The sequence below is a fragment of the Cynocephalus volans genome, chromosome 11, assembly GCF_027409185.1.
Source record: "Cynocephalus volans isolate mCynVol1 chromosome 11, mCynVol1.pri, whole genome shotgun sequence".
NCBI lineage: Eukaryota > Metazoa > Chordata > Mammalia > Dermoptera > Cynocephalidae > Cynocephalus > Cynocephalus volans.
In genome coordinates, this window is record NC_084470.1 from 111,935,689 (window position 1) to 111,949,122 (window position 13,434).

Here is a 13,434-nt window from a genome sequence, read left to right on the forward strand (position 1 = left end):
GAATCTCTGTCATGGTCAAGTAACTGGGTAGCCCCTGATTTAATGCCTTTCGGTAAGAACATCAGCTGTTTGCAGGACTGCAACTCAGCAAAGATCCAAAAATATTCAGCATGCCAGAAGAGCCAGCAGGAGATAGCTCAGAATGCAATAACTTATCCTGAGAGTTCCTACCTCCCTCAATTGTCTCCTAATAATCCTGTCAACTCAGGAAAAAAAGAAGTTAAAAGCATTTTTCGAGCACCACACAAGTCAAAATAAAAACTAATAGTTAAAAAGTCACCACCCAGACTAAGAGCACAAGCTCTCCCTTGCTTTCTTCAGTCCTACCTGATCCACATTAAATTTGTGGCTAAAATAACTGCCCGGCCGGCCACAGAAAGACTTACGTGATTCAAACTCCTTCACGGCTAACAATTTCTCTGAAGGTGTTCTCTCTGGGTGGATTTTCTAGTAATTGGGGAAGAAATCATACAGATACAGATTATAACAACCAGTGTAAAAAGCAGCTCTTTCACTTTTACATGAACATTGAAAAGAAGCAACTCTCAAGGAAAGCTATCCAAGAAGTCCACCACTGCCCAACATCCAAACCCAAAAGACTCTTTTACAAAGCTTTTCAAAGTGTCTATAGCATTCCTAACACCCTGATGGTACTATGCACACAGTAGGCTCAAAAATGCTTGTTATGGGAAAAAACAGGGCCAGAAAACAACTTTTTTAGGGCACTTACTTAAAAGGACTGGGTCTACAGACAAATGATCCTATTTATTATTTCTCTTTCTAAAAAGGAACAAAATCAAACCCCCATCCATTTTACACTTTCTTTAAGCATAGGCTAAAATGATCTCAAATTCTGTGTTTCAAAAAGAACACTTTTGGTTGGATCTGTGAGCCCAGATTCACTTTAAACGTATTGCTGGCTTTGTTCTAGACACCCCAAGAGGAGTTAACAATACTGAACCCGCTAGGCTTTGAGAACATGAATAAACTTGGTGTTGACAAGAGTTCAAAGGCAGAGCTCAGGAGCTGGCCCGAGGCCGCGTCTTTGTAATGTGGCTATTCAATTTGGGGATACAGGTGGTCGAGCTGGGCGCTCTCACCTCCCTAGTTAACATGTTAAGCTTCCCCTCGGTGGTTTGGTAGCCTGTCTCCCCTAATCCTTTGCAAGCTACTAGAATACAAATAGTCTGTTTTTTTAATCATCAAGTCCTACAGAGATGAAAAGATGGGCAGGTAACTTTTCATTTAATACAACTATTAGGAGTAGTAGTAATTATTATAAAAGTTGAATGAAACTGGTATAAACTCATCATAGCATTCAGAGTACCCTCCTGGTACCAAATATTTCAACAGCTCTTTTTTAGGACAAAAATCTTCCATTCACAGGATGCATTTTATAAGATAAATAAGTCATTTTGCCTGAGAAAGTTTTTCATTCAGGAAAGTGTACCAGCTGCTTCTGAATTCTTTTTTTTTTTTTCCCATGGCTGGTTGGTATGAGGATCCAAAGCTTTGACCTTGGTGCTGTAACACTGTGATCTAACCAACTAGCTAACTGGCCAACCATCTTCTGAATTCTTAACCACAACACTATAAATAACATCAATAAGTCAGGTGTAAAAAAAAAAAAAAAGCAGCAGATTGGTCACTGCTCCTTCCAAGATTGGTAGATTGGTCAGTCCTCCCGAGATGCACACAGATCCAATTTTATGACGCCTCAGTCACACCACTTCCGCCTGACCACTCTTCAAAAAATTTAAAGATAACTGTTATTAAGGATCCAAAAGTTAACAAAAAGGTTTCCCAGAAGGGAAAACAATTCTGATTTTTTGGTCTCACTCTACAAGCAACCCTTGAATGGATCTGGTTACTCTGAGCTGGCGGAGTGGCATTTCAGCAAGCACCTGACCTCAGCTGCACATAGTGGACTGATGACCACAGAGTCAGGAATGTTCTACTTCTGTTTACGCAGCCCAGGATCCTAACTTGTCCTAACAGAGGACAGATACATACTAATCATTACAGTCACATTTGGCTTAGATAAAATTTAAGTGGCGGGCGGGCAGCTGATAGGTACATGGAAGAAGTAGATGAGATTTCAGCTTTAAAAGATTTTTAGCTCAGAGGCCTTGCCACCAACTTCTGTACCAACATGGAGGAGCAGGGCCTCCAGGGATATGTGCCTCTTGAGCTCCACGCTGCCTATTTTGCTGGCTCACAGGACAAGTCCTATGGTGCTCTCCTATCTTCTTTTCAATCGGGCCTTCAGAAATCAGGTGTCTGATTATCATGCAGTCAGTAAGGTGACCAAACAAGGAGGACAAGAGGCAGTGCTGGCATTGCCGCTGGAGAAAACTGCTGATGGCTACCATGTTTCACAGGGGCACCTCTCTCTCCTTCCCCTTTTCTCCACCCTCTTCTCCTCCCTGCATGCCTGTTTCTACTTCCCCACTCTTCCTCTTCCCCTCTGCACATGCCATCCTGACTATTCCATCCATTCCTTGCCTGCCTATGCACGGGCAAGAAAGTAAGGAGAGAGCAGAATACTGCACAGTAAAGGGGACAGGGTGTGCTCTCTATGTCGGAAAAGAAGGAAACCCCCAAAGCTTCTCATAGCAGTTGAATTCCCTAGATAGCTCTAATTTGTTTTCGTCAGGTTTTTCATGCCATTAAAGGCCACGTTTTTCTATTTAAACCTGTTTCAAAAAAAGCTCAGAGTTTAATAGCCGTGGCTGTGCTCCTGGTCTGGGGTAAGCAACGTCCTAATTGAACACACACAAAACAAACCAGCTTATGCCTGGAGTGTTTTTCCCACCCGCTGTCCATAGGGATGTGATAGGAAGTGGAGTCTAAGGATGTTCAGTGAGAGATGATCACAAGGTCAGTCACTCATCTTTTGACCTTTAAGAAAAAAAAAAAAGTGCACTTGAATATTATCCCATTTCCTCACCTGTTTGGCCAGAATCCTTGCAGTTAGCCTTACAGTCTCTGATGGATTCCAACTTTCCCCAAAAACGACCATGGGAGAACATTCCAACTTGTGCATGGGCCAATCTTCTTTCTGGGAAGATTAAAAAAAAAAAAAACACACCAAAAAACTGTTTAAAAAAACTACACACACTGGAATAAAGTGCGAGAAGAGAGGATGCAGTAAAGCCCCCTAGTTAAGGTCAAGTGAAATGTGTTTCCTTTTGGAAAACATGAGGATGCTCACAAAAGCTAGAGTTAAAACATCTTTTAAGACAGATATGATTGTGTAACCTGACTCAGGCCTGGCCAATGCTGTTGGGATGAGAAAACTGCTTTGCGTTTTTTCATCAAGCATCTCATGTCCTTCTGCAGCCCCTCACTATTCCAAACACCACATACACCTTCCCACTATCTGTGTAAGTTGTCAAATTGCAGGGGTGAGTGATTCGGGTGGGTATCAGCCACTGATCTGGCTCTGCTCACTTGCATGTCTGTTCTGACTCGGTCCCCAGGTGAGCACGAGGAACCGACAGGTGACTGACACAGCACCCAGACCCCTTTTACAGGTGATTAGGGAAAAAACTCATCAATGAGGGCTTTGTCAAGGGCCCTCAAAGAGTCTGACAAGGGCAACTACTGGGAATATTTAAGAATATGGCCTCTCAAAAGATGCATTTGATAAAACATCTGGGGAAGGCAGAGGAAAGAGAAGGTCACAGGGGTGTTTTGGAGGCCAAAGGAGGAATGTCCTCTGAGGAGCAGACAGAAATGCTGACACTAAGGCTGGTGACAGGTTCAGTGTGAAATGACCGAGAACTGATGTGGCATCAAGGAGGGCATCACCGATTAAAACAAACAAAACAAAACAGCGTCAATGGAGTGATGGGGTGAGAGGCTGCTGGAGTGGATTCAATAGAGAATGGAAGGAAAAATGGAAACTGAGAGAAATGGGGCAAAGGCTTACAGGGATAGAGGGGTGAAGGAGGTTTTTTTATTTTTATTTTTTTGTAGTGAGAACCATCAGAGCCCATGTGCACACTGACGGGAGCCCTCAGACACGCTCTCACGGTGGAATGGGGTCCCATCCCGGCCTCTGCCTTCCGCAGCCCAGAATGGCAAGTCTAAGTCCGTTCTCCCGGGTGCTCAGGCCAAACACCTGGGGTCATCCTTGCTGCTGCTCTCACTCACCCTCCACATCTGTCTCTGGCACATCCTGCGTCTCTGCCCTCAGAACAGATCTAGAATCTGATCACTGCTTACCCCGCCCCCCGTGCCCCTTGCTCCCCCGCCTCACTCCCCACTGGCCACCCCAGTGACTTGCTATTCCTCGAACACACCAGGACATGTTTTCGCCTCAAGAATTTCGCTCTTGCTCTGTTCCCTGGCTAGGACTCTCGTCACCAAAGACCCAAATGCTCCCTCCTTTCCAGCCTCTGCTGGAATGTCACCCTCCCAAGACAACACCTGCCATGTCACCCTGTCAAAACAGCACTTTCCCCATTCCTCTCCCTTTCCTTGCTTTCTGCTGCTTCTTAGTACTTCTCACCACCTGAGATATTACGTGTTTATTCGTTTTTCGGTTTCGTCTCTGTCTCCCCCCAGTATGATACAGGAACTTAGTCTGTTTTGTTCACAGCTTTAACCCCAGAACCTACAACAGGGCCTAGCATTTACCAGGCACTTGATAAAGTTGTTGAATGAATGAAGATGTCTCCCTATCCAATTCCCTCCACCCCAATCCCAAGAAGGAAGGACACAATGTCACTTAATGATTTAAAGCACTATGAGTATGTGGCACTGTCCCTGGTCTCAAGTTCTGTGCCGAGATGTTCTGCAGAGTTAAATAACGCTGTACCAAATATAACTAAGAGCAGGGAGAGAAAGAAATAACAAGACATGCACAAGGGAAAAGAGGATCTGTTTTTAGCCAAGCCCTAAAATGAGAGCACGGGGATGAGGCAAAGAGGTAGGAACACATGGGTCTAGCTCCCTGCAGACAAATCAGCTCCCTCCCCAGCTGCAAAGAGGAGAGGAAAAGACAGAGACAAGGCCTTGGGAACCCTAAGCAAAGTCTGATTTAAGTCATGACCTCTGTCCTTGATGGGCCTTTAAGCTGTTGATTTTCTGAATTGTGGGTGGTGCTTTGGTGTTTACCAACAATAATGAACTCCTAAGAAAAAGAAGTTAATTATTAACATTTATTAATATAATGTATTTATTATTTATTAATACAATTAATTTATTAATGTAATTAATTTACCATTAATGTTAACATAAATAATACATAATATTGACATTTATTGATGTCCTCAAAGGGAAGAAAACATACAAGCAATGCTCTGGGAAGAAAGCAGACTGGAGCCTCGTGGCAGAGACACTGGTCTGGGACTCAGGACACCTACATTCTTCCCCCTGCTTTGCAGTGAAAGCACCTAGGTGACACTGCACAGGCCTCTTGCTCCCTCTGAGCCAGTCTGCTTGGCCAAAAATAACATGATTCCTAAGTTACTTAGCAGGTCCAGAATTCTAAGTCCATGATTTTACACCTTGCAACAGTGATAATCAGATATAAAACTTGAAAACTGCCAACCAATGCAGGACTTTCAAACAGGGATAACCAGGCATTCACGCAAACACAAAGGGTCCCTATGAGGATCCAATAAACTAACCCATGAGAAGCACTTAGAACAGTGCCTGGCACATGTGTACCCTCAACAGTCGCTGGTAATTGTTCATTTATTGGCTCATTTGTTCATTCAACAAGCTCTGTAACTGACCCTAGAGGCAGGGATGGGAGATGCAGTCTTTGCCTTCAAGCAGTCAGAACACAAGACAAAAAAGTAAGAGCAGCTGTAATTAGATACAGTCTCACACACAGCAGTTAAATCACATAGCTTGATAAATTCGAGGAAAGGCAGTCGCACAAGTTTCAAGGGAAATTCACCATAAGAACAATGTTTCATTCTCTTTTTTGAAGGTGATGAGAGGTGTGGATTAAGGGAGGAATGGCAGAGATGGCACCACTCAGCTTCAGTGAGCTTCTGATTGAAGTGACAGAAGGGTTTTGAGCATATTGTGATACACTCTCTTCTATCATAGAGATGGTCCACAAGTCTTAGAGAACCTGACAGAGGCAACTGCCGTAATTTTGCCCGTAAGAAATGATAAATGAACAGATTGGGCAAAACCAAAAAAAAAAAAAAAAGGCTAACCTGATGAATAGGAATAAATGTTATTAATAAGTAGTTTTATTTTGGAATATTGGCAGTTTTGTTGTACACAGAATGATTTTGCAACTCTTTATGCTCTTTAAAATATTTTAATCTATTTTTCTAAAACTTTTTCTACTATTTTCTTCAAAAATCAGGCTATCACTCCTGCCTTGAATACAATCCTTATAAAACTTTATGTAAACTAGGATCCCATTTTCCAAAAAGATAATCTACATACACATGCCCAGAAAGGATTAAGAAAGACACACACCAGAGTATATGTTACTACTGGTGTCCTCTCAAGGGATATGGTTATGGATACTTGTTCTGTACTTCTTTTAGTCTCTACATCCTGATTTTTCTATAATGAACACAAATTGTGTAATAAAATAAGCAATCAAATCTATACAAAAGTAAGATATGGCTTTTTTGTATTGATGAACCTATTTTTAAACTTCTAATTCATTTTTGACTAAGATAATAACTGCTGTGCATCACTTCCGTTTTTGTGCATGGACAAAATGCTGAAAGATGCATAAAGAGTCACAAAGTTGTCTTGTGGTGCACCAGCGTTTCCAACACTGGAAGAAAACAGTGATTATCATGGCATCCAGTTTTCCACTAAGCAAATGACACATTGCCTTGCCAGATAAGGAGACTGCATTTTCATCAAGCCCCCTTCCTACCTCTAGCATTTGGTGTTTCTGCTGATCTACAGGAGCTTTCAAAACAACACAGTCCACTTGTACACCTGCCTATGTGAATTCCTACAACATGGAATAGCGAGAAACTGTCATAGGATTTCCACTTTCCACTACGATTATCTTCGAGAGAAATAGGGAAAAGTATTCAGGGGGATGCCCGATGCTGGGAGCCACCGTCTCTAGGACGGATGCTGTTTTGTACTCCCAGTAAGAGCGAGGGGATGCCCTCAGTCCTTCACACACATTTCCTCCTACTGGCGATGTTCAACATTCAGAAAAAAACAGGGGCCCAAGATGAAGACGCTTGCTATGGCTGGGTTAAGAGACCAGTGTGAATTTAACCAGGAATGAACCTAGGACTCTGGCCCTACTCACTAATCTCCCATTAACAATGATAAGGTTCAGCAAGCATTTACTAGATGTTTTCTACACTTCAGTTATTTTCTGGTCAGTGATAAAAGTCTAGAATTTTCCCACATCTTTAGTCACATGCTTGTCACACATGCTTTGTAAAAAATTCCTCCCTGCTTTCAAAAGCGTACTCTAACCCCTCACTTCTGTTTATAAAACACAGAGGTGTTTTTCTCTATACTTGTTAAAGAAACACACCCCAGAATGTTCTACTGCATCATGATTATCTTTCTATAATCACTTTCTAAAATTGCTCTGTTGAACATGTCATAGCACAATTTAATGAAGAAGTTTAAGTGAGTGAATAATACACTTATCTTTCCAGGCATATTTATAAAAATAAACATCAGTTCATTGAAACATACTGGTTACAAAATAGCAAGACTAACTAAAAAGAGATTTCTGTCTCTTTTATATTTCCTCCCATTACCCTGTCATGGATTGTCAATTAAAATCTTTCCTCTGGCACCATCACACTGAGTCAAGTGAACTAGGAGGGAAGTAAACGGGACAAGATAGAACCACATTGTATCAAATAAAGCAAAATCCTAAAGCAGCGCAGATTGGGGGAGAATACAGAGCGACTAGGATCTTATCCGAGGAAAGGGAACGCTCAAGAAGCAAGTGCACCTCAGCACTTCTGACAGGCTCTGGACGAGATGACAGCAGCAGATGCTGCTCACCCCTTTCACATCCCTCAAAGGCCACTTCTGTTTCTGTGGCACATTCCCACGGTGCCTCTCCTCCTGGAAGGCCCCAGTGCTCCCAGGCACACTGCCACGGAGTGATGAAGCCATCTGTAAAGTCTAGCCCCAGCTCTGCCACTGCTGGCCCTTGGGCAGGTCACCCAACCACTATGGACATGTCCTGCCTCCTGACGGGGTGGACTCATACCCTCCAGCCCAACTCCCCCAGCGCGGCTGTGAGGCACTGGCCACCTGCAGACTGAGGTGGGCAGGCCTGCCTTTGAAGAAGCCTGGCAATCACTGGCAGCGGAGGGCCCTGCTGCTTAGATGAGACTCACATGCCACTACCTTCCTCTTGGCTGCTCTGGTTTTGTGCCACATTTTATCTTGAGCAGAGCCTCCACTTTGATCCCATTCAAACATTCCCTTAAGCTGAACCCTGAATACATTTCTGGAGCAAATGTCCCAGATTCCTCCCTAATGATTTCCTGTACGAAGCTCCTGTACCACCCTTTAGTTCTAGGCTTACTTTTATTAAGCCTAATGCCGCTCCATCTCATTGTAATACACTGCCCCACACTTCAGCTCTAAAGGATGAAAAAGCTTCATGGACATTAGCCTCTTCCTTCAGCAACAGGAGATGGATGAAACAAAAACAAAGCCTACAGGTCAAATGCAGCCTGCCACCTCTGAAACAAGAGGCTTCAGGAGCTGTGTTATCGCTTGCCACCTAGGAGGGTCCTTTGGTCACTAGAGACTTCACAGAAGCACAAAAAATAGAATTGCCAAAGTACTCCCCAGGGCGCAGGGTGCCCTTAGCCAGCAACTGGGCGAACAGTAGGGAAAACTTCATTGTGAGGCTGGACACAGCAGGCTGCCTTGGTCTGCAGCCTCTGAACACTGGAATCCCGTAACTCTTGCCTCCATTCTGGGGTTCCAAGCAATCACCTCATCATGATGGACAGTTTGCCTTCAGGGGTAAAATGCAGACTGTCGAACTGCTACTATAAAGTAATAACCAGCATTCTGGTACACCCCAGTTAGGGTATTTCATTAATGTGAGCCTCCTCCAAGGGACAGCAGCACCCCTGTGTACTCATAGATGAAAATCTGGGAGACTAGGTCCCGAGGGCAAGGAAACCATAATGGGCACCTTACAATCCCAACCAGGGTCAGAGACCATACATCCTTCAAAATATGGCCACCTGGTGAGGCCTAATGGAAGGTAGCTTAGCAGTGCACTCAGGAGACCCAGGGGGAATCCCTGCACGTCACACACTCTGACATTCTGTATTAATGAACTGTTACAGGTTACTCAGAGGAGTTAAGACTCATCTTGTAATAAGCAGTACTCACACAAGGTATACCATGAGAGTCCTCAGGTTCTCAGAATCTAGCCATTCTCTTAGGTTAAAAAAACAAGCCCCTTTAATCAAAAGTATGCTGTTTACTTTATTCTTTGCATAAAGCTAAGCTTCAGTCCAGTCTGAATTTTACAAATTCAACTTTACTGTGGACTATAATATTAATATTTACACTAGCCACACACACTTGTCACACAACATCACAGTTTATACAGAATTTTCATATCTATCACATCACTTTGTCCCTACAACACATTAAGATGGGCACCGTTGTCCTCAGTTCATATTTGAAGAAACTGAGACTCAGAGATGTCTTGTGACTTGCCAGGCTCATGGAGTTAGTAAGTAGTAGCTTTGAAACATGCTACTTGGACCATGTCAAATCATCTGAACTGTGTGTGATTTACTATGCTTGCTTCTCTAAAGAACCAGAATGGAATGAGTTAATTTTTCTAGAAGTGTTTAACTTACCTATAGAAACAGCTAGCTTCCCTGGCAGGCCTAGAATAAACAGTGTATTTCCCAGGGCCCACTGATCTCTACGATGCCTTAGCTGTCTAACAAGAGAATGCTCTATCCACAACTGGTAGGAGCAAAGTGTGATCTCTCCTCTTCAAAAGAAGGCCCTGAAAACTCAGCTACAAGTCCCATTTATATCGTCACTGTGATACAGGCGGACAAGCTCCAGAAGCCTGCCATGGGAGACACAGGCAAGGGGCTGGGCACATGGTCTTCAGAGCCCAGGGGGAGTCTGAGTTCCCTAGGCCAATGTCTCAGCCTGGGCTTCATTCTGGAGAGGGGCCATTGTCACTGGAGCTCCATGGCAAGATGAGACGGCAAGGCTCAGGAATCCCTCCACTGCTAAATAAGGCCCTTTGAGGCCTTTCAGAGGCCAACAGCATAGGAGGTGAGAAAGAAAAAAATGAAATAGTGGGTAATCAGAAGTAGGCCAGTAGGGGTGTGGGGATCAGGGGGTGGATGGCACCAGGTATGGAAGAATGACAACGAAAGGAGGCACAGATATGGAAAAACTCATCCCTGTCACTTAGAGCCGCTGTTTAATAGCATCAGCATTTCCCAAGGTGTACATGTATTAATAGGCTCCCTTTTAAAAAAAAAAAGTCTGGGAGGGTATGCAGAAGTCAAATAAGAAGGCTTAGAAATTTATAATCTAGCGTGTTAAAGGCTAGAAAAAGTTCTGAAGTAAGCAAAAAGACCATGTTCCTCTAAACTGTTTGACCATGTAATACATTTTCTGTGGAATTCCTGAGCATTTCATAGAAATTACTAATTACATTACTAGTGTTACTGTAATAGTTCAGGAAACACCATTCTTTGTCCCTCGAAGCGCCTACCAATAGTTCCTCCAAAATCCTCCTCATTAACCTTCTCATTCCCATGCTGCAGGATTCACTGGAGACTCATCCATCCTGAGCCCCTCAGCCTGGCTGCTGCCAAGGCACTGGCTCCAAGTACAAGTTCAAAGCAGCCGGACTTTGTAGCCTTTGTAGAGCCGAACCCTCTGGCTCTACAAAGGCTGTGCCAAGGGCTCCCCCAAGTCTATGCAAACAGCCCATGATAGAGGGATTTATTAAAATACTGACCCACCACAATAAGCGTTTAAAAATGTAAAAGATACCTCTGAAAACTTTTCATTTGTCATCTCTGTATCTTCCATTTATTGCAGGTGTCCTTGGGGGCAAACTCTCAACCTTGGTAATACACCTGCCTGTATCAAACATGGCTTTCCTCATCTTGCCCACTTCTCCTGCCCCTTGTGTTTGGTCCTGCATGGGCCCCAAACTGTGACTCTCTGTCACTGGCTGCCTGTTGGTCCTGGGGCAGCTCACACACAAGGGTGTCCAGCCACAGCCTACACCCTGACTAAGCTCTCCAGCTCTGGCTGCAGGACGGCACTGAGGAATGCCATGACAAGGAAGAGGATAACGCTGGGGTCCCGATCTTCAGAGGAAATGAGGCCCTCCCTGCCAGCTGGCCCAGCCACCTACCTGACACTCCACATTGCAGTAAAATGCCTGCTTGCATCTTCCACATTTGGACAATCCTTCTTTCCTTAAAAACAGAAAGGGTACTGTAGTGGCGAGAGGCACAGAAATGTGAAGCTGCATATTTTATCATGCAATAACAGAAGCCATCTGTTTGGAAAGCAGAGCCAAGGTTCACCTTACCTTAGTCTCCCACTGACAAGTGGCATTTTCCCAAAGGAGATTTTGACCAGATTCAGCCCCCAAGGAGGAGTGAGTTAGTCAAAGAGCACACACGCCAACATTTACCAAGTCCCCCAGTGTGAAGGGCACTGTCCAAAGAAATGAGGGACATGCGCTCTGACTCAGTGCCCCTGACCTGGGACACCACGGCTGCTAAGATCGCCTGTACTAGTATTTGGTAGTTTGGGGCAAGTCAAAGGCTCTTGTGTCCTGGTTTTCTTGTCTGCTAAAGAGGCACATCTACACTGGGAAAAATCCAACGTGAGTGGCAACTCTCACTACTTAGAGATGGCAAGAAATGCAGAAGATAGAATTTAGTATGCCAGCACTACTCAAATGCTGTCCAGAAATCTAAGTTTAAAAATAGTGCAACCTAGTAAGCAGAGACATATTCTTGAATATAATATCACTGGTATTATCGGTATGCACACCGTCTTGTCAGTGGACCATTTAGTGATTCTTCTGGCTCTTCATAATTAGGCCAATGCAACCTATTCATTGCTGTATTATTTCCTGCTTCCCATAAAGGACAGGGACATTGTTACTTACCAACTGGTAGGGGCTCATGTGTGTCGTGTGAGACAAGCCAAAGCTCTTTCAGAGGCTGTGAAGCCACTGAATTAAGCCACACACCACAGAACTCTTAACTCATTTTTCAGAGTGGTGAACAACAGCGTCTAGTCCAAGCACGATCTGTCAACCCTGCCATCTGACTCTCACCACCACACTGAAGCCAGCTTCCTGATTTGTGGAGATGCCGAGGCCATGCGGCACTGCTGCAGAGCCACCTATGCCACCTCCTCTGCAGCCCAGCAGAACCCACCCTAGGAGAGGGGCTGAGATGCTAAACTGCAGATATGAATGTCATCATGCTGCAGAATCCTCCGCCACTGCTTCTCAGCGGGTGGCAGTCACCACACTCCTCCCACGGAATCAAGAAAGTGTTCCAAAAATGCCACTATTGGCGCTAAACAGACTGCCTTGCAGCTTTCATGACAGCACTTCGATTCCAAGAAGCAGACTGCAGCATGTGTGGGAAAAAACACATCTTGGGGTTGAGGCATAAATAAACTCTCCAAGTTTGCACATCTCAATAGTTCCAAAAGGAATCCACTAATTTAGCTGAGTGCCTCTGGCCTGAAATACCCCCTGAGGGTGCATCTGAAGGGATCCAAACTCTGACTTTGCACTCTGGAATATAATAGAAGTGAGATGCGTGGTCCCTGCTCTCTTGAATTTTAGACTAAGAAAAAGGACAGAGGAGCACTCAGAAACAACTGTGAAGGGGGGCCTGTCAGCACGTGCTAAATGAAGTGCTCGGTGACATCTGCTGCAAAGAAGGGACAAGGGGAGGAGAAGCAAGGATGAGCAAAGCCAGGGAGAGAGCTTTCAAAATTCCTCCCCCAGAGAGGTGCATTTGGAAATGGACAACGGGTGGAGAGATGTTATCCCATTAAAATGTCAATCTGAAACAGTCATTTTTTAGTGTTTGTTTTTGTAGGGGACAGGTAACAGACTTCTGAGAATGTGATTGAAGGTATCAACTTTCCCAAACAGCCCACCTTCTCCCCCACCTCCCAAACAACAAAAAATCTTGTGGAATTTCAAGGCCTCATGAGCCATGTAAAGTCCATTCTCAGATCACTGTAGAACCTGTGAAACCAGTGTCAAGACCCTTTAATGTAAAAGATTAGGAAATTATCATATTTTAAAATATAGTTGTTAGCTCCAAAACACACAAAAAAGCTAGGACTACCTAGGTCTCCTTGCACAGAAGCCAGCAGTAAAGTTAACATGCAACATAGGCTTGTTTTCAGCCTCAACATAACATCTTAGGGAGAGTAAAGGCAATTGGGACT

General features: G+C 44.2%; 1 protein-coding gene across 3 annotated transcripts in view; it reads right to left on the reverse strand.

Annotated features, from left to right (window-relative positions):
* The window catches only part of SMYD2 (SET and MYND domain containing 2), a 48,034-nt gene that overhangs the window by 18,854 nt on the left and 15,746 nt on the right, over nt 1-13,434 (reverse strand). For 2 of the 3 annotated variants that reach the window (XM_063114336.1, XM_063114335.1), the window contains exons 2-4: nt 11,357-11,420; nt 2,951-3,061; nt 387-447 (exon numbers count right to left, since the gene is read on the reverse strand). In XM_063114336.1, coding sequence (XP_062970406.1) covers nt 387-447; nt 2,951-3,061; nt 11,357-11,420 — 236 coding nt within the window. The remainder of the gene's footprint in view (nt 1-386; nt 448-2,950; nt 3,062-11,356; nt 11,421-13,434) is intronic. The other variant, XM_063114337.1, reaches the window with a different exon arrangement.